The 20628-nt window shown below is 40.0% G+C and overlaps 1 protein-coding gene across 3 annotated transcripts in view; it reads left to right on the top strand.

Moving 5' to 3' along the window:
- The window catches only part of TRHDE (thyrotropin releasing hormone degrading enzyme), a 220784-nt gene that overhangs the window by 105137 nt on the left and 95019 nt on the right, over window positions 1-20628 (top strand). For 2 of the 3 annotated variants that reach the window (XR_008233144.1, XM_052774608.1), the window contains exon 7: window positions 16422-16487. The exons of the other annotated variant lie outside the window; for it this stretch is intronic. Coding sequence is in view for 1 of the 2 variants with exons in the window: in XM_052774608.1 (XP_052630568.1) it covers window positions 16422-16487 (66 nt within the window). In the remaining variant the exon portion in view is untranslated. The remainder of the gene's footprint in view (window positions 1-16421; window positions 16488-20628) is intronic. 3 annotated transcript variants of the gene reach the window in all.

Raw genomic sequence — 20628 nt, 5'->3', positions numbered from 1 at the left:
TGCTCATTCTGGGCTAAAAAAAGAGGTGTATCCTCTCTTACAGTCATCAGTTATTCCCAGTCAGCAATAACTTCAACTTGATCCTCTTCCATTAAAGGATCTTACGCCTTTAAGGATGGGCAAATGAGTGTGTGTGTGTGTGTATGTCCATGTAATAAGTGTAGAATGTACTATGCAAACAGAAAATACTTAGGAAAATATTTTAAAATGCTGGGATTGCTCAAGAGCCCAATAACATTTTCAAAAATCCCTTAGCTGGTTTTGAAAACATTACTGTTGGTCAATTAAGCTATAATAGCCAGCAGCTTTTAGCATACTGAAGTCTTCTCATTGTTTAAATGTTTCAATCATATGTTTGCTGGTGATAGCTGAACCTCGGTGGGTTCAGAGGCTTATCTCATATCAGTATCTTAACGTTTCAAGCTAATTATTTTTTCTAATTAATATGATAATAGTAATATCACCCAGTAAACTGTAATACTTGACACTTTTCATCTTATGAACACTTTGCAAACATTAAGGAATTTTCATTTACATTGACGTGACAAATAGGACAGTAGGACACATCTGTATACTTTAGCTATTTTATGCAGGCTAATAGGATCACTCCGTTTTCTGTGCAGATTAGAGTACAATCTCTATCTTGTATCTGTCCATTTAAAGGTTCCTTTTTCAGTGTAACAGTGGCCATGCCCAGTGGATACGGCAGTGTCTCCACTCAGCTTCTCTGATGGCCAACTCTCCTGAACCCTCAGTGACACCGAGTGTGTTCATAGCAGGGCCTGATCCTGTAAGTTTTGAACCCAGTTACCAGATCTAGCAAACCACCTTGAGGAACGGCAATGGAAGAATTTACTTACACACTTTCATAGGTGAGGAGTCTGAAAGACCCACTCTTTCGCCGATGAAGTCTTTGTTTTCCTGTCTGATAATCAGTTTGGCTGTCTGCTGCTCTCTGTAACCATTCATCCTTTTGTTTTAGATACAAGCAATATCTAACAGGAAGAAACTTTCCTAACTGAATTCATATGCTGCTCTTTTCACTGTTTCTGTATCTTCCTCCAAGCACCTGACACTGTTTCCTTCTGAGGATAAATTAGAACAAATTTAACATTTTGTAGATTTTACATTGTTTCATTCCTATGTAACCTTGTATGCATGCATGCATAGCTTGGACTTAAAACGACCAGGGAATCATGCTCATTTATTACACAGCTAGAACATTTGCATATCCTTCTAGCTCTCTAGTGTCTGCCAATATAAATACTGCGATGAATGGTACGTTAATAAAATCCAAACTATAAAGTTATACTGAAGGCTTTACTTGGTCAGACATGTGCCCAAATATTTTCAGGTGCCTCAAAGCCCTCCTTATACAATGAGCCCTGCTGGAGGGATATTGTTGCTGGTGTTTCTGGGATGGCTTTTTGGTTGTTTGCTGACTGATTTTTTAAATTGATGTCAAGTATTAAGTTCTCAGGAATTTTTTCTGTTGACTCTAGTAAACTTTGGATCAGAACTGTCAGTGAGGACTTTTCTACTGTCTTAAATAGAATGCTCATTTCTAAACAGTCTAGCATTATGTGCAGTATCTTCTTCCTACATTTTGGTATGGGGTTTTTTTCCATTCTCTTTTAATTTTTTTTTTTAAATGTCCACCTTGTGTTCCCTGGGACCTTGGATTGTCTATGTGATCTCTTTTCTCTCTTCACAATTTTCTACACGATATTGAAATGATGAAACTTTCTCCCATCTAATTTTTTTCAGTGAAATGAGAGTTGTAGAATGTGATTGTCATTTCATTGTCTTTACTGTCATCAATATGGCATAAATCAATCAGACACCATTATAGTGCCCATCTCTGCTAGACAGTCAGCTGTCATTTCAAAGACATGCCTCTTCTTACACACTTCAGAGATGACCATTGAAACTGTGCTATTTAAACGCCTTGGAACTGAATATATTTTTCATTTCCACTTTCTTGTCCTCGGTGATTGCACATGTTAAGAAATCTCATGACATAAACCCCTGAAGACTGGCATTCAGGTAATCCCACAAGCAGAGTGAAACAGAAACTACAGCCCGGCAGCAGACAATGTTTTTCCACTTAAGCTGTTGAGGGTAATGTTTGCCTCTTTCAAAAGCATCATACTAGTCATCCTTCAGATAGGAGCATGTCATCCTCCACTAGGGCCACAAATATGTAGAGAAAAATGAGAAGTCGTGATAGTTCATTAATAAACAGTACTGGTAGATGATTCAAGGCTCTCAGGTTACATCAGAGAGTGGATATGTCTTCCTAGTGCAGCTGGAAGTGAGATAGTGTCCTCCCACGATGACGGGAAAAGTGGTTATATCCCAAGTGCAGTAGGAAATATAGCCTGTTGAACACAAGAGTGGATCTGAGAATTGTTAAATCAAAGCAAAAAGCGTGACAGCCTTTCCACACCAGAAATAACTGACAGCAGGAATCATAGCCCTGGAGAGCTGCATCAACAGAGGAGGAGAGAGTGCAGCAAGAATAACGCGAGGAGCAACAATCAGCGAGGAACAACCGGCTGTAATAAAATGGAGAAAGAAGACAGCTGCATCTCAAAGGGAGCGGCCAGACCCAGAACAGTGTGAGGGAGACATCCCAGACAGAACTAAAGGAGTCATAGCCCTAGATGAGCAGTCACAGCCAGATAAGAGAAGGGATGAAAGGGCACCAAGGACACTGTAGAGAGCCAGATAATACCTGAAGTCCTTTCTGTCAGCCTGCTGCATGCTTTGAAGTGTGCTGGTTGAAGATTCTGGCAGCAATCAGAGCAGGCAAGACCAGTATGATGGAGTGTAACTATAAAAATACCCCCAATAGAATATGTCTTGGCAAGTGACAAACAATAATCAAAACAAGGAAGAGGATGACTCGAATAGGGAAGAATATTCCTTTTTTTCCTTCCCTATAAGCAAAATTAACTTCAGCAGTGAGCTCAGTTACTGGCCCTGGCTTTGTAATGCAAACAATTCATTATATCCTAAACCTTTGTATGTATAATTTCCTTTTCCTTCTTAACTGTATGCCACTTCTTTAAAAATGCTTTTTCCTGCTTTCTCTGTGGAGTGATGGAAGAAGGATATATTTCTAACAGTAATAAAGGGAGACCGTGATCCCTGCCTCCTCTCAAAGGTAATGTTCTGCATTAGGAAATCCGTTCAACTAAAAATTTGCACAAAGAAAAATGCTCAGCTTCCCTGTATGTTGCGCTAACAGTTCTGGCAAAGGAGAATTTAAGAAATTGCAAGCAGTGCCTTGCTCACCTTTTTGAGTGTAATTCTCTTTGAAAATTTACAGCATAACGTATTCTGCAAGAATGTGGAAGAACAGGAGGGCTAACTGCAGTCGCTGGAAAGGCTTTCTAAAAACTTTGTGCTTTTTACTTCTGTTGCTCAGGCCCTGGGAAGGATATTGGCACTGTAATGACAAAATAAAACACCCCCCCACCCCCCCACCCCGAAACATGTATTCTTCCCAGTAAGACCGGGATTAGTATCAGAGAGAAATCCACTCAGTTCGTGAGTGCAATGAAATTGTGACAATGTGCATCTATGAAGTCGCCACAGAAAAGTGAGAGCAGCTCATTAACAGTGAAAGAAATACTAGATAAATACTTATAAATAGTAAAATACAGTAAAATAGGTTTTATTTTTAGTTATTCACTTAACTAAATCAATAACATAAGATGGTGTCCAGCTAGTTAAAAGTCTTACGATACAATACGGGTGGCTTTACAACCCACTCCCTTACTGCAGTATAAAGGGAGAGCTTTTTGTTCTCCCTGACTGACTGAGCCGTGATGTCATCTGGGAATGCCATTAAGTCCTGGGTGCGCGTTTGCGTGATGCTGGTTTCTGTTCCATGACTTGCAAGTGCAGCAGGTCAGTGCCCAGGGTGCAGAAGGAGCCATTGTAACAGAGGAAGTATCTTGTAATGAAAATAATTTCTTTCTGTTTAGATAAAAAGGTTGAAGGTCATTACTGCTTCCAATATGAAAGCCATGGAAGCTCAGAGTTGGTGAAACCTTTATGTTCAAGTTCAGAGGAGCCCCAAGAGTGCCTGACTTAAAGTATGCGGGCTGTCCCACTCCAGCCAGTGGGTGCTAGCACGTAAAACTAGGCAGGTGCCTCAAGATACTTAACATACCTCTCTTAAGGCATCTGAGCACCTTCCTGACTCAAACTGAACTGTCATTAACCTTTTACACTGTTCAGTGTATGCTAAGATAGTATTTTCTGAAGAAGAAACATAGAAGCCACTGTGTGTGGTATATAAACAGCTACACACCTACAGTGCTTCAGGAGTGTTATGTTCCCCATGCTGGGGAGAACTGTATATGAGTTTGGAAATAATAAAAATGGAGCACAAATGTTAATAAAAGCATTTTATTTTAAAGAAGAGCTCATTAGACTAGATTGCTCAGTCAAGGTAGAGCAATTGGGAAGACGCAACCTGTTGTGGTCCAAGACTGTCTGCTGCCCATTCCCCATCGAAAGGCAGCGGCAAACTGCAGCTCCCAAGGGCTGGAGGAGGTGATCAAAGCAGAAATGGCAACGGTGGCTCAAGACACTGTGCCCTGCCATCATTCCTCATACTTCTTTCCCCGACAGGGAGTAGAAGGAACAGAATAGTGCATCTGTGTCTCAGATGTTTCCATGGCTTAAAATAAAGTGTTGATAAAGGGGGGTGTACACGGAGGTACCAGCCTACACACCAGAGTTCCTGAAACGCATTTGCCTTTCCTGCTGTTCTGGCTCTACTTTGTAACGGTTATTTTCAGCAAAGGGCAAAGCAGAAAGTACCTCTGTAAGCCTGTACAGGTAGTTTCTGTTTTTTTCTCTGAAGGAGTCCAAAAACCAATGATGCCTGAGTAAAGGCAAGGGATAACTTTTGCTGACACACGTCCTAGTTCAGATCAGTAAAATGAGCAAAGATTACAAGTGTTAAAATAACTTGGAACAAATTGTAAGAATTAGAAATAGAAGATAAACTGGAGGTAATGAAAGAGAGTAAAAGGAAAAAAAATTAACATAAAAATATGATCCTTCAGGCCTGCGGGACTTCTATTCAGGAGGGAACAACCTCTGCCACACTGTTTTGTTGTTATTCTTGTCTTTTAAAGGTATGTTTAAGTACTGGATAATTTCTGAAGCTTAAAAGAGGTATTCAAAGAGAGAACATAGAATGGCATGTTTAATTACAGTTAGTTGCAGATCAGTCTTAGGCAAATGGATTGAGATTCTTATGTGGTGTTTAGTGAATTAAAAACCCAAGAACATCAATTTTCATGCTTCATGGAAACAAACCTGGTCAAACAGATTTCAATCTTTGATGAGATTAAACGTGTGGTTGGTAAAGATAAATTGTGTTGAGACATAGACTTTTAAAATCTTTGTTTCATTATGGCATAATACTCTAGTTAAAAAAAACCCAGTGCTATACCATATCACTACAGAACACATTGGCTGGATTAATAGATAGCTATCAGATCATACTGATCCCCAAGGTAGTCTTCAATGGAGAATCATCTCAAATTCTGAGTTTTATTTTACCTAATTTGCTTTTGGATTCTCTGTGGAGCTGGTTGGTAAAATGGTGATGCATTTCCTCTTTGAAGTGAAGTAACTGTGACCATGTCAACACTTCTGTAAGTATTCATCATAAAAGGGAAGACCTTTGTCCATTACTCTTAATCGAAAACAGGGATTTGTGGAGCCTGTTTTATTATTACAAGAGATTCTTAATACACAGGATTTTAAGATGAACTAGTTTATTCACTACTTACTTAAATTTTGGTGATGGCCTGTCTGTGTAAATAATTTCATTAACCTCTTGTGTCTGTCCATCCTTGAAGACTTCCTCATATGAGCAGTTAATGAAAAAATATAACGTGCTTTTGTCCTTGTCAGTGGTGTCAGAGCATGTAAGAGAGATTTTGGTGGTGAGGCGAAATAAAACTCTTGTTGTAAATGGAGTTCCGATAGCATTTTGTCTAGGCAACTGATACTTTTTACTATTCAAGGAAAATGATGTGACAATATCCACCTGAAGAACATGATTAGTTATGGTCATTTACCCCTGAATTTTGTTCTTTGTGTCATGTTCCTAAAATTTGCAACAGAATTTATGTCTAAGACAAACATTTCACCAAAGCTCATCTTACCATCTGACCATTTTGGTATTATCCAGCCCTAGAACAGCTGTGTTTGTCAGAATAGAAAATGATTATGATTTCCCAGTGAAAAGCTCTCCTTGAATATAATGTTGCTTTTTCAGTGATGTTTTGGCATCAGATAAATGGCCTCACAGTCTATAAAAACAACATAAGATGCCTTTATGCATTTTTAATGATTTAGCACAGTACATTACAGGTTTATAGGTATATTTGCTGATTTTAAAAGTATTGGCTCATCCACACTCTAAGTAGAGTTTTAAAAATAGTGTAAGTTTAATTTGCTTATTAAATGAGCATCAACAGCATGTTAACTTGTGGGTGTGCTGTCATGGTTTAACCTCAGCCAGCAGCTAAGCACCACGCAGCTGCTTGCTCACCCCCCCACCCCCCAGTGGGATGGGGGAGACAATCGAAAAAAAAAAAAGTAAAACTTGTGGGTTAAGATAAAGACAGTTTAACAGGACAGAAAAGGAAGGGAGAAAAAAATATATATACAAAAGAAGTGATGCACAATACAATTGCTCACCACCTGCTAACCGGTCCCCAGGCCAACTCCCCCAGTTTATATACTGGGCATGATGTCACATGGTATGGAATACCCCCTTGGCTTGTTCGGGCCAGCTGTCCTGGCTGTGTCCCCTCCCAGCTTCTTGTGCCCCTCCAGCCTCCACTGGCAGGGCAGTGTGAGAAGCTGAAGAGTCCTTGACTGAGTATAAACACTGCTTAACAACAACTAAAACATCAGTGCGTTATCAACATTCTTATCCTAAATCCAAACCACAGCGCTATACCAGCTACTAGGAAGAAAATGAACTTTATTCCAGCCAAAACCAGGACAGTGTGCACTGCTTGATAAGCAAATATCAATTGGAAATTCTGTATTACTTTAAAAAGTAAAGAAGATAAATGAGGGACTTTTTTATCTAGTCTCTACTGTTAAAATCAAGTAGGGATAGTTTTTTTGGACTCCTTTTAATGAATGTAGTCTCTTACTTTTTAACAATTTAGTACCAAGTGCAGGGAAGCCAGTCAGAGCCAAATTCAGCCAAGTACATAGTTACTTGCTTAATTTTATGTGTGTAAGCTGTGGAATTTAAGTTGCGTTGCTTACATGCTTAAGGTACTTCAGTGTCACTAAATGATGGCCTGGACTAAGACCTTCAGGATTAGGCTCGTATTATCACACTTTGGACTAGTATGCTGCATAGTTTGCATATACCTATCTCCGTCCTTCTTCTTACGGCCTTTACGTGGGTTTTCCAAAGGGAAAGCCTCTAGGAATTCATTTGAACATTTTACGTTTCTGCCACAGGGCGGAAATCATAGGCACATGTTTACTCATTTACATTCTGTTATCCTCATCAAATAAGGAAGCATTCATACTCATCAAATTCACATGCATTAAGCTTCATTTTTCTTCTAGTATTTGGAGATGCCATTGGAGAATACAGAAAATAGCCAGGCCGGTGTATTACAGTGCTCAGTTTCTGAAAATGAAAGAGGGATTTAGTGCTGGTGACTCATGATACACTCTAATTAATTCCCTGAAAAGAATTTCTCGGTGAGTACTTCTGCAGTTCCCAGAGATGAGATATTTTGGATAGAGACAGTTGAAGAATTCCAGAGCAGGCTTTGCAATTATCTCCGCTGTTACGGCTTGATAGAAGGACTTTAGCAGAGGTCTCTCAGGAGCCCACCGCAGTACTGTGTTGTAACTGATGGCATGAACAGGACACTCTTGTTCCACAGCTATCAGGGAAAGGCTGCATACCATGAAAGATGGTTCAGATGACAAAGGTAGGAAGGTAAAATCCATTTCAGCATGACCTTCTGAGTGGGAACTGAGGAATGGTTGGACTTCTCTTGGGGAAAAAGGAAAAAAGCAAAGAGGGTATGGTGAATATGTTTGCTTAAGGAAGGACAGTTTAAATGCAACACCTGGCTTTGAAAGTGGTTACTCAGTTTTCAGTTGTTCTTACAGGAGAACTAAGGGATGTCTGTTGATTTGCTTAAGGTCACACCAGTCGCTCAACAGACACTACAGCCAGACTTCTCCCATCTCTTGGTCGTCGTCTTTAATGTGCTGAGGGTAACAATTCAGTTAATTCAGTGCACTACATGTAGGGTAACACAGCAGCTCAATTGACCAAGTTTTTAAATAATTCATTTACACACATATACACTATTCTGTATCTACGTTTGAGCAAATTCTGCAGATGTGACTTAGTCAAAACATATTTTTTGTGTTAAATTTCTCCAGGATTTGACAGATTTCATTTTGCTTTTTAATTTTATGTAAGAGTTCTTTTTTAAGTGTCACATTTTTGCTACATGTTTGATGTACATTGTTCTTTCACTTTAATTCATGCTGTGTTTTTCCCAATAAGCTAAATTTCATGGGGCATCCAGCTGTGGTTGCTTAGTACCAACAAAGAATGATTGTTTTGGAAAACGTGACTTGGATATTACTTGTTGGCTAGTGTTCACATTACAAAAATAATGTGCAAATGTGCATTCTTTGTATGAGTGCTTGGTAATATGCTCTTCTAATATTTAAAATGAACTTAGAATCACAGAATTATCTAAGATTTTGAGAAATAAAGAATAATGTATGAATTCAGGAACTTTGAACTGAAATGAAATTATACTCATTTACTTAAGAACCCATTTGATTGTGGATACCCTTAGGCTTCTATTTGACAGAATACTGTAAAAATATCTTCAACATTTTTAAGAAAAAAAACCAACCCGCATGCTGCTTTTATTACATTTGCAGTTCTAAAAAATCTTTCTTCAGCAAATTTCATGAAGAAAAGATTCAACTATTATTCAAAACATATTAGCCAAAATTTGAAAGTTGTTGTGTGATCTTAAGTGATTCTGCTAAGGTAGTTTATGCCCGACTTGAGTGTATACAGGAGGTATGGCTCTGGCTTACTGGGTGAGGGGCCGCGTCGTGGCCAAAGTGTAAAAGGGGGACTCAGATTTTTAAGGATATAGCGGAGAAGTGCAATGAATTATTTGTATTGGACTTTCCTGCTGAAGAATGGGTTGATTCCCATGCTCAGTTTAGTCTTTGTAACAGGTAGGTTGTAGGAACTATCAATTTGAGGTAGGTATATGGGAAACAATAACTAAAAGAGGTCAATTAGTTTTTAGGAAGTCTGCAGAGCTGGGTGGCGTCCACCTGCACCTTCTGAAGGTAACCAGATGTGGAGCTGCAGAACTTCTGGCAATGGGACGTAGACCATCCTTGCAAAAGGCCACTGTGCTGGAGAATTGCTGGGGTAATGTATGGAAAGGGCTCCAGGAGAAGTCCTAGGAGCTATAGGCTGATGAGTTCAGCTTCCTTCTCCAGCTAGGTGGGGACTTCATAGGATATAAAGAGTAAGATAACTGAGCATGTGGATAAACATGACAGTCTTGCCTGGACGTAACTGCTGCAAAGGGAGATTCTGTCTCACTAACCAGCTGGAGTTCTTGGGGGGAATCAGCAGACACTGGATTTAAAAAAAGTCTTTGACAAGGCACCTCGCCTATAGCTCAGGGTAAGTAGTTGAAGGAGGAAACTATTTAATGTGTGTGACTCATGACCGATTCATTAAATAAAAGAATACTAGTATATGTCAGGTATATATTAGTAGCTATCAGACTTTGTATATTGATTCTCATCTTAAATCAAGAGCTCTTTATGAAAGAATGGTACCTTTGTGAGTGCCTGTGTGTGGTCTGAGCCTTGTTTCAATCAATGAAGATGAAGGTGATTATAAGATATTATTATTGATAATAATAATAGCTCTGACAATAATATGAATAAAATCTAGTGTAACTGAGGTAGAGGATAGAGTAACTCATATTTCCCTTAGCTAGAGAGAAAGTAACCCTAATCTTGAACTGCAGGTATACCAGCATACAGAAAAATAACTGTAGGCCTCCTATCTGTATCCCATTGTATTTGAAAAACAAGCAGAGCTATTACATATTAATCAAGACTGATTTTGAGCTGACTACTACACAATAGAATAATGTTAATAAATCACCTGTATTCAATGTTGCTTTTGGGTTTGTTTTTAAATGAGAGAAGAAGCAGCAAAATGGATGGGTGGAGGTTTTGTGGAAAATTGATATATTAAATTTTTTTTAATTTTTTTTTTAGAAATTCAGTTACATAGTTTTTGTTGGTAGTCCAGTGCTCGTCTCCTCAGTAGCTCACTCTGCACTTACACTTTTGATACCACAGTGCTGTTTTTCATACCAGAATACTTCCTGATTTTAGTTTTTGTGTCACAAAAGGGATCGTTCTGAACTAAATCAAAATAAACAGCTCTCATTCCTATAACAAGGATGGCAAGGCAGACATTCAGTGAAGAAGAGATATATTGAGGTCTGTGTAATTATTATTACTGATACGTGGCATTACGTGGGATAAACGGATAGGTGAGCCTGCAAGGTGCTATCTCAGACCGCAAACTGAGGGAGGTGTTTTTGCAGTGTTTACGCTTTCCCATTTTCTAAGGTTGCTCCGTAAGTTGCAGGATAAAATATCTTCAGAGGGATTCATGCCATCTCACTTGGGATGTTCCCTGTGTAGACTCCTGCAACTGACTTGTCCCCTAACCTCCCTGTATCATCAGTGAAGATAACCAGGCACTTTTAGGGTGAAATTCATCTGTCCTATTTTAGGTACATGTCTTTGGATGAGATGAATCAGGATGAGCTGAAGTGCTTGTTTCTCTCTCCGTTGCCTTTAAAGGGAGTCTAGGCAGCTGGCTCAGCTGTATAGAACCGAGGAAGCATCAGATAGCTACAGTGTAGGCATCTGCATTCAGTCAGATGAATCTCAATCCTACGGTTAGAACAAAACCAACAAAACACACAAAAGCAGAACCAAAAATAAAAAAGAAGTTGATGTTCTAGGAAAAAATGACAAGTTTTGGTGGGAAGGAGGATGGAAGACCAATGCTTTTTCTAGGTCAGCCTTTTATGGTCTTTTTTCATTCCCCCACTCCAACTCATTTACAAAACCATAGATTATTTCACCCTCAAAAGAGTCAGCTGTAGTTCACAGTTTCTGTTTTGTGTTGGTGACATTTTTCTCTCATGAGCACGTTTTAGAATTCAGACATAATTTTTGGTCCTTAAAAGAATAGTGCTGAATGAGTTACCAGCTCATTTGTATCTTTTCACACGTGGCCCCTTGCCCTTGCCTCCTAGCTTCTGTATAATCCTATGTGCTGGTTTACTGATTTTTGTATTGTTCCCTTCACTGCAACTGCTTCACCAGTTTGTTATTTTAAGTGCTTTTCTTTGCAGTCTGCTCGGTACAGAATATCCACCTTCAGCTAGAAAGCACTCTCTTCAGGGCCCTCTCTCGAATACCTACCGTTGCTGGTTTTCTTATATGAAAGTATGACAAGGTAGAATAAACTGAGATATATGTTATTCAACTGTATATATAGAAAAGGATGGTGTCACACCAGTTTTATATCTCCGCAATTCAGAAGTTCTTGGGAACTGCTTACTAGTACAGAACTTTTGTAAGAGAGTGGGGAATCAGTCTCTGTATGGCCTTTTTGGACAGTGCAGTTGAATTCATCTCACCTCACTTTAGATGTCTGCAGTGCAGATAAGTACATATAAGCTAGTCACCCAAGGCTACTTTTGGAGTAAATTACAAGAGATGGGTGCTTTTAGGGTACAATTCTCCCATCTCGAGGTCTGCTTTAAGATGACATGAGGTGTACCCAGAAATGACTGGTGCTGTCCATTGACTGTAAAGGAAATCTAAACAACTAAAGTAATTGTAGACACAGACCCTACAGATACCTGTATTGAGTCAGCTGTATCGCCTCCTATGTGGCTGTATAACAGTACTGTGTTGTCTGCAGTAGTCAGATTTTTGTGGGTTCACACATGAGACTTACATTTTTTTCCTGTTAAAGAAAATTCCATTTGGTACTTTCTTTTGTATAAGAAATGATTACAGGATGCAAGTTGCAAGTGAAACAATTAATTTAAGAATTCAGGTATAATAAAATTGGATCATTCAGTAAGTCAGAGAATTAAATTAACTTACAGTAATTGTGACCTGTAGTGGTGCCACAGGATCAAAAAATGTAGGAGTGGGTCTTTAAAAATTAGTTTCATTTAACGTTATTTTACGTTGGCATGGAGAGAATTTGAATGCCTTAACTGTGACTCTGCGTTTTGTAGATTTCAAAGACAAGTTCAGCTCACATATAAAGGAATTTTGCTCCTAATTTTAGTTATGGATGGTCTTTACCATGGTGTGAATGTGCAAACAAGTTTCTTCAGGGAAAGGAAGAGCATAAACTTACAGCACTTCAGCCAGCGTTGGCTAATTGCCCATAAGCATGCCTTTTCCCCAAGAACACTTTGCAGAAGAAGGCTGTGTATGCAGTTAATTTCCATGGAGTAGCCAACATGCTCCACCTTCCTTTCCTATAGCGGTGGAGTCACAGTGCTGAGGAAGTTTTGACTGTGTCATAGGTTATATGAGGAGCATGCTGGGTGATCTTTGGCAAATAATTTCACTATGATGTGCCTCAGTTTCCCTTTAATTTGCAGGATATTGATATCAGTGTCTTACGAAGCACTTACGAGATCTGCTAATGAAGAGTGCTTCACCAGAGCCAGGTAGTGCCATTAATCATTGACTGAATATCTAGTGTATTTGTCTGAGTAGACTTTTATTAAGATGGGGTACAATAGCTTAAGGTGAGTCAGATTTTCCACTGGCAGGAACATGGGTACGTTTTTTGAATAGGAAAGAATTGCTTTCCGCTAGACCTGTTAAACCAATGTGTTTTACCTCTTGAGGAGGTACTGAGTCATCCGCTGCCTGGAGGAAAGCACTTAAATCATCAATAAATAGCTATTCTGCCCTGTAGGAGAGCCGGGTTCACTTCTCAAGACTCCATATGTCATTCCTCGGTTGGACAAATGTTGGCAGAGCAGAAGTGGCCCTGAGAATAAAATGGGGAGCGGATCGGTTGCATGTCAGGGCGTTCAGGGAACGATGCTGACAGGTTCCAGAGGGCATCCTTTGCAGCAGGACGGATGTGTTGTGGTTTAGGATTTTTCTGTAGGTTTAGGTCTAGGTCAGAGAAGCTTTCAGAGGGTGTGGAAGCATAGGTCCTCTGGACTCCATCTAGTTCACTGCTTGCTAGGTGGATAGGCAGTGAAAATGCTAGCACATTGGGCCGTTCAGATGACCCCAAGGCTATGTATTCTATTACTCCTGTAACTGAACTTACTGCACATACCTTCTTTACCTCCCAGGACCCTCTGGTAAGGGTCATCGTCCAAGCTCCTCTTTTTAGTAAGCCCCTCTTCCTTATGCCAGTTACTCTGCATACCTCTTGCTTTTTATCCTTCTGCCTGCAAACCTATTTCTCTTCATTTCCCAAGTGCCAGTATTTGCTGCTTTTCCTTCCCAGAGCTGGGAATGTATTCATTGCTTCTGCTCTTACGAATGCATCACTGTCCTCTCTTCTGCTTGCTCTTAAAGTGCAAGAAAGATTAAATGAGTGGTTTCCTCCCATTTCTTTTCCCTCCACACCAAGGGCTGCATTTACTCCTGTTTCTCCTCCCTTCTCCCCAAGACATTTTTTTCCTCTTGAGGTTCTCTGTTTTTCTGTTTTCCCCTTTTTCTTTAGAATCCCCTTCCCCTTCCCTTCCTGGCATTTGCTTTCCCTGTGTGGGGAAGATGGCAGAACTGGGACAAGCATATCATTCTGGAAACTGTAAGTAGGACTTCTGCGTTTCCTGAAGGTAATTAATTGGTGGAAAGTAATTCTGAAGTAGCTGTGAAAAGGCATCGATCCTGAGAGACTAGTCCTGCCTTTGTGCCTTGGATTTCTTATTCAGTCTTTGCTTGCTTTTTTATTTTGTTTGCTGTGTAAAGCCCAGCCATAGTTCCATCCAATGTGTGGCTGTCACCTGTGAGAGGAATTCTATAATTTTTTTACGTGTATCTGACAGTTCTTGGCCTCTGGATAGAAAAAGACTCTGTGAGCAACATCATATGAAGGTATTTGCTTCCTTGCTTCTCACAGCAATCAGTAGAGTTAAGGTGCCTATATAAATATATGTCCATTGCTACAATGTGAAATCTAAACTGTGAGAAAAAAACAAGGAGACCCTGGAATACTAACAAGTGAATAGGAAAAGGGATGTGTGATGAGTGAAAACATGTCTTTGTTGTTAAGGATTTAGGCTGATCTTTATATATTTTTGGTTCTGCTACAGATGTTTTGGGTTGCCCTGCCCAAGTTACTTACAGGATAAATAGGATTTATCTATTTGTTAGATTTTTTTTCTCTTCTCTTTATCTGCTTAGACAGATTTATCTGCTGTTTATCTGCTTAAACATCTCTGAGAACTTTACTCATTCTGTTCCTCTAGTAAAATAAGGGTAATAATGCTTCCTGACCTATTGTCTTGTCTGTTCAGGTAATAACCTGTTTCGGCAGGGATTATTTTCTATGCTGCTGTGTGTTCCAGACTTGATTGGTCTCCCAGTAAGATTATGTACCACCATAAAAACATCGCATAGTTGTTAATGATGCAAACACCGTCTTTTGGCTTATCCACTGTTCAATTCTTCTAAGCAACTACAAACGTCTCCTCAATTAATGATTTTTTTTCTTTCTTTTTTGCTTCAGTTACTTTACTAACTATATATCATTTGTTGTTGCTGCCTATGTGAAGAACTTGTGCCATTTTCTTACAATTTCCCAGTAATTTATGAATCTTTTTGATTTATGTCATTATTTCAAATGTTGGTTATTACAGATAATCCCTTTGGTACTTCAGAAATAGTCACTGTACAAAAAATCAGTGGAACATGTGTAAAATGTTCTAAAAATTGGACAACTGTTAAATTCCAAAACTAATCTGAGCTTTAATCTAGCAGGAAAATGCATAAAATCTTGTTTTGAAAGCTGAAGCTAGAGAAATTCAAATTAGTAAAAAGATGCACATTTTCACTGTGAGAGTAAATATTAGTGTGACATGTTATGTAGTACTGTGAAACATTTTCATGTTCTTGAATCTTCCTAAAATAGATCCTATTGTGTAAAGAGGAGCAATAGGGTTTTTGCTTAAATTACTGTTTGACCTCTGTTAATGCAGGAAGTCAGATTACATTGTTGTAATAGTTCTTTTCGTTTTAGAACCTTTGAATTTTTGAATCTGTGAAATGATTTGGGTTTTTCTATTTTCTAATTGAGCATTAGCCTAATTCCTGGACCTACATCTGTAGCTGAGGTTGTTGAGTTCTAGCATCACGTTTTCTTACGGCCTTTGATTCACTGTCTTTAAATCCAAAGTTTAAATCAATCCGGATCTGCAAAGATGTTTCTGCTTGAAATAGAGCACTTGTGCAAGGGGAAAATACACAGCAATTGTGGTTCTGAAAGGGAGTGAGAAAACAAAAGGAATGCCTTAAAGAAAGCTACTCTGGCAAGTGTCTATCTGTTTCTTGGTGTAAGTACTGAGAATTAGAATCACCTGTGGAACAAAAGAAATTTTTTAGATGTCTGCTTTGCCTGAAGGGGCAAAGGGATAAGAACTGGTATAAGTAGAGAAAGAGTGTTATACAAGTACTTACCTCTTTGCATGACAGTCTGGGAAATAAGCTGACTATTAATAAGTCAAATACGTATATCTACATCTTATAATATTCTTATGAAAATGATCCACTTCCAGATCATCAGATCTTGAAGGCTTTTACAAAGGAAAGTCGTATCACTAAGTCCTGATTTACAGTAGTATAACGGAGGTAAAAATATTATCACTGTGGTAGAATTTAGCATGGACATTATTTTTTGCCCTCATTTAAAACCGTGCAGTACTGCTGAGTGCACAGAAGGGCTGGGGGCAACCAGCTGTGGAGCTCACACATCCCTGCTCCAGCAGTGGAGAGAGTGTGTTTTATGACCTGTGTCTTATTCAGTATATGGGGCAGGATATTAACAATGCCAGTCTACTTACTCACTTTTCCTTGTAAGCATTTGCATTATCTTCTCTCTCTCTTTTTCATTCCAGCACAAATAAAGATTGTATTGATCATGGTGTTTCCAAGATGATAGTGTTGGATGGAAACGCCTACTTCAGGTTGTTATTATCGTGTAATGTTGATATGCAAACCCGGTAACTTCTTTTTTTCTCTATCATTTCCCACAGGGTGCAGCTCTAATTCGAATGTTGGCTAACTTTATGGGTCACTCTGTGTTTCAAATGGGCTTACAAGTAAGTAAAGGCATTTCTGTCTTTGTGTAGGTGTGCATTTCTAGCAGTTTCTCTTGCTCTCTCTTTTTTCTTTTAAAACTATATTTGCATCTATTTGTGGAGATGCTTCTTTACTTCAGGACCATCTGAGGCACCAACACATCCCTAAAGCTGAATTTGATGGAAGACACTGAGTAGCGTAACACACATTGCGGTGCCGCCAGTTTCACCTATATTTCTTGGTGTATCAAGTGATTGCAGTTTAACTGGCACATTGTTTTGTGTCCGTTTTGTGTAGATTGCCACATAAACCCCATTTTGTCCATGTGACAACTGTGTGAAGGGCTAGCTGAGGAGAGAGCTACTTCTTTTCAATTACATTTGCATGCAGGTATAACAAATAATAACAAATGATGTCAAGCCAGCTAGAAAATACACAGCCCTAAAACTAGTAATGCTTTTCAGATAAATATTTTTGCCTTCCCTTCCCCCCCTAGCAAAATCCTTGAGCTTTATTTTTACCTTTGATAAGCATGGAGTGCTTTCTGCCTTAACGATGTTTTGAAAACTCACTCTGCCTTTTAAAAGAAATTTAGAGAGGTAACATTTCTGTACAAAGAGAAAGAAATTCAACATGCTGATTACCAAGGATGAACTCTTTTCAGCAATAATTCAGTGCAAATGAGTGTTTCGTAAACTATTTAAAAACAAACAAGCCAAAGCATAAAAAACAATACGACTCCCTCTATTCCATTGAAATCTGCTTGTGTAAATCATGTTACAGGCAGCTGTGATTGATGAATTATGTATGATGCAGCCTGCTACTTAGAAGCGTCCTTTAAAGTAAATTGATGTTCACCTGAAGTACAATTATGCTAAGATGGAAAGAGCAATCAATCTTATCTGTTCTTAGTAAGCTTTTCATTTTGAAATTTAAATAAACTCTGTCTAGGATCAGGTCATTTTTTAACAGAATAATTCTACCTCTAACCAAAATAAATTGGAAGATAAAATATAAAACAAAAGTTAAATAAATGCATTGGTTATGTCAGAGAAGTGTGTTCCATTCAATAGGCAATGAAAGGAAACCTGCTGGGGAAATACAGCTTTTTGGAGAGTTTACAGGACTTTCAGGGCTTGCAGCATAACTTACTCACAGGACCCAGTTGGATCATTTTCCTAGTTGTAACATGAGGTCACAGCAGTTAGATAATCTTCTTATCCAGATAAGAAATCTTGAAATCATAAGTTTCCTTCATAAAATCTTGTATATGTCAAGGGTGAAACCCTCATCTCATTTAAGCCAGTAAGACTTCTGTCCTTAGTCCAGCAAACTCCATATTCCAGCCAGAAACTTCTGCCTGCACAGATCCATTCATATGGAAATTCAGTAGCAATTTCCCCAAAAAAGCATTGCACTCAAGGTTTTAGAAAGGGAAAGTTTTAATAGGTGCATCTCAAGCCTCATTTTTCTATTTTCCTCTATGTTTGCCTGAGAAATAACAGTGTGCAAGTTGTCCTGAAATGAATTTAGAAAAGTTCAGATCAAAGAATAGGGATATGCAGGGATTAAGTAATCATAATTACCATACAGTTGTAATGGAGCTTTGTTTTTTGATTTGAGTGGTTTCGTATTATTTCTGCTTTTCACGGGTTCTGCTCTAAATAGAAACTCTTCTGTTTGCTAATGAAAGTCTATGAAAAATCTAACTGTGAAAATCTGACTAGTGAAAGTCTTGGCATCAGTTCAGTAGGAAGATGATATTCTAACTTCTTTTATAAAAACTGTTTGAAATCCAGACAGAGATTTTCCATGTGTATGTCTCCAAGTTGAACAAAATAAAACATAAAGTTCATAAGCTTGTTCATAAGCTACAAATTATACAATTGGAAATGTCTGTCAATCATTTAATTCTTTGTGTTTTGTGGATCTAATGAAATAGTGTTCCTGCACTGTAGAGTTGGGAGGATAGCTTTGCTAATGATAAGGGGAACTGGAGGACTAATTAACCCTTTCTATTACGCATTCATTTAGGCTTTTTAGCTCTTTAGCCCTGGTACCATCTCTTGGGGTTTAGCATTATGTTGCCTTGAATCCAGTTTTACCATGGAATTCTAATATTCAACTAAATGGCCTTTCTTACGGATAGCTGCAAAATCAAGTGTTACTACTATTTATAAATCTCTGCAAATAATGAAAACTCTGAAAGTGCACTTGATGGTTCATTCCTCCTGGGTTATTCTAATGGCTTGCTGGGTAACTGAGTTCTGAAGGAACTTCACTTTATCTTATTTGCTTTGTTTTTCGTTAGCCTCCAGTACATGGAGCACATCAGTGTTAACAGAATCACAGAATCATAGAATCGTTTAGGTTGGAAAAGACCTTTAAGATCATCAGGTCCAACCGTTAACCTAGCACTGCCAAGTCCATCACTAAACCATGTCCCTAAGTGCCACATCTACATGTCTTTTCAATACTTCCAGGGATGGTGACTCAACCACTTCCCTGGGCAGCCTGTTCCAATGCTTGACAACCCTTTCAGTGAAGAGATTTTTCCTAATATCCAACCTAAACCTCCACTGCCGCAACTTGAGGCCATTTCCTCTTGTCCTATCACTTATTACTTGGGAGAAGAGACCGACCCCCACCTCACTCCAACCTCCTGTCAGGCAGTTGTAGAGAGCGATAAGGTCTCCCCTCGGCCTCCTTTTCTCCAGGCTAAACAACCCCAGTTCCCTCAGCCGCTCCTCATCAGACTTGTGCTCCAGGCCCCTCACCAGCTCCGTTGCCCTTCTCTGGACACGCTCCAGCAGCTCAGTGTCTTTCTTGTAGTGAGGGGCCCAAAACTGAACACAGGACTCGAGGTGTCACCTCACCAGTGCCGAGTACAAGGGGACGATCACCTCCCTGCTCCTGCGGGCCACACGATTTCTGATACAGGCCAGGATGCTGTTGGCCTTCTTGGCCCCCCGGGCACACTGCTGGCTCATATTCAGCCGGCTGTTGACCAGCACCCCCAGGTGCTTTTCTGCCGGGCAGCTTTCCAGCCACTCTTCCCCAAGCCTGTAGCGCTGCGTGGGGTTGTTGAGACCCAAGTGCAGGACCCGGCACTTGGCCTTGTTGAACCTCATACAGTTGGCGTCACCCCATCGATCCAGCCTGTCCAGATCCCTCTGTAGAACCTTCCTACCCTCCAGCAGACCAACACTCCCGCCCAACTTGGTGTCCTCTGCAAACTCACTGAGGGTGCACTCGATCCCCTCGTCCGGGTCGTTGATAAAGATATTAAACAGAACTGGCCCCAGTACTGAGCCCTGGGAAACACCACTTGTGACCGGCCACCAACTGGGTTTGACTCCATTCACCACCACTCTTTGGGCCTGGCCATCCAGCCAGCTTTTTCCCCAGCAAAGAGTACCCCCGTCCCAGCCATGAGCAGCCAGTGTCTCCAGGAGAACGCTGTGGGAAGCGGTGTCAAAGGCTTTACTAAAGTCTAGGTAGGCAGCATCCACAGCCTTTCCCTCATCCACTAAGCTGGTCACCTTGTCACAGAAGGAGATCAGGTTAGTCAGGCAGGACCTGCCTTTCATAAACCCGTCCTGGCTGGGCCTGATCACCTGGTTGTCCTGTACATGCCGTGTGATGGTGCTGAGGGTGATCTGCTCCATAACCTTCCCCGGCACCGAGGTCAGGCTGACAGCCCTGTACTTCCCTGGATCCTCCTTCCAGCCCTTCTTGCAGGTGGGCGTCACATTTTCTAACCTCCAGTCGGCTGGGACCTCCCCGGTTAGCCAGGACTGCTGATAAATGATGGAAGGTGACTTGGTGAGCACTTCTGCCAACTCCCTCAGTACCCTTGGGTGGATCCCATCCAGCCCCATAGACCTGTGTGTGTTTAAGTGGTGTAGCAGGTCGCTAACCCTTTCCCCTTGGATTATGGGATTCATTCTGCTCCCCTTCCCCGTCTTCGATCTCAGGGGCTGGGTACCTCCAGAACAGCTGGTCGTCTTATTAAAGACTGAGGCAAGGAAGGCATAAAGTACCTCGGCCTTTTCCTCATCCTTTGTCATTAAGTTTCCCCCCACATCCAATAAAGGATGGAGATTCTCCTTAGCCCTCCTTTTGTTGCTAATGTATTTATAGAAACATTTTTTTATTGTC

The sequence above is a fragment of the Harpia harpyja genome, chromosome 23 (assembly GCF_026419915.1).
Source record: "Harpia harpyja isolate bHarHar1 chromosome 23, bHarHar1 primary haplotype, whole genome shotgun sequence".
NCBI classification, from domain to species: domain Eukaryota; kingdom Metazoa; phylum Chordata; class Aves; order Accipitriformes; family Accipitridae; genus Harpia; species Harpia harpyja.
Note: the sequence above shows the minus strand (reverse complement) of the source record. Positions and strands in the feature narration are given on the sequence as shown.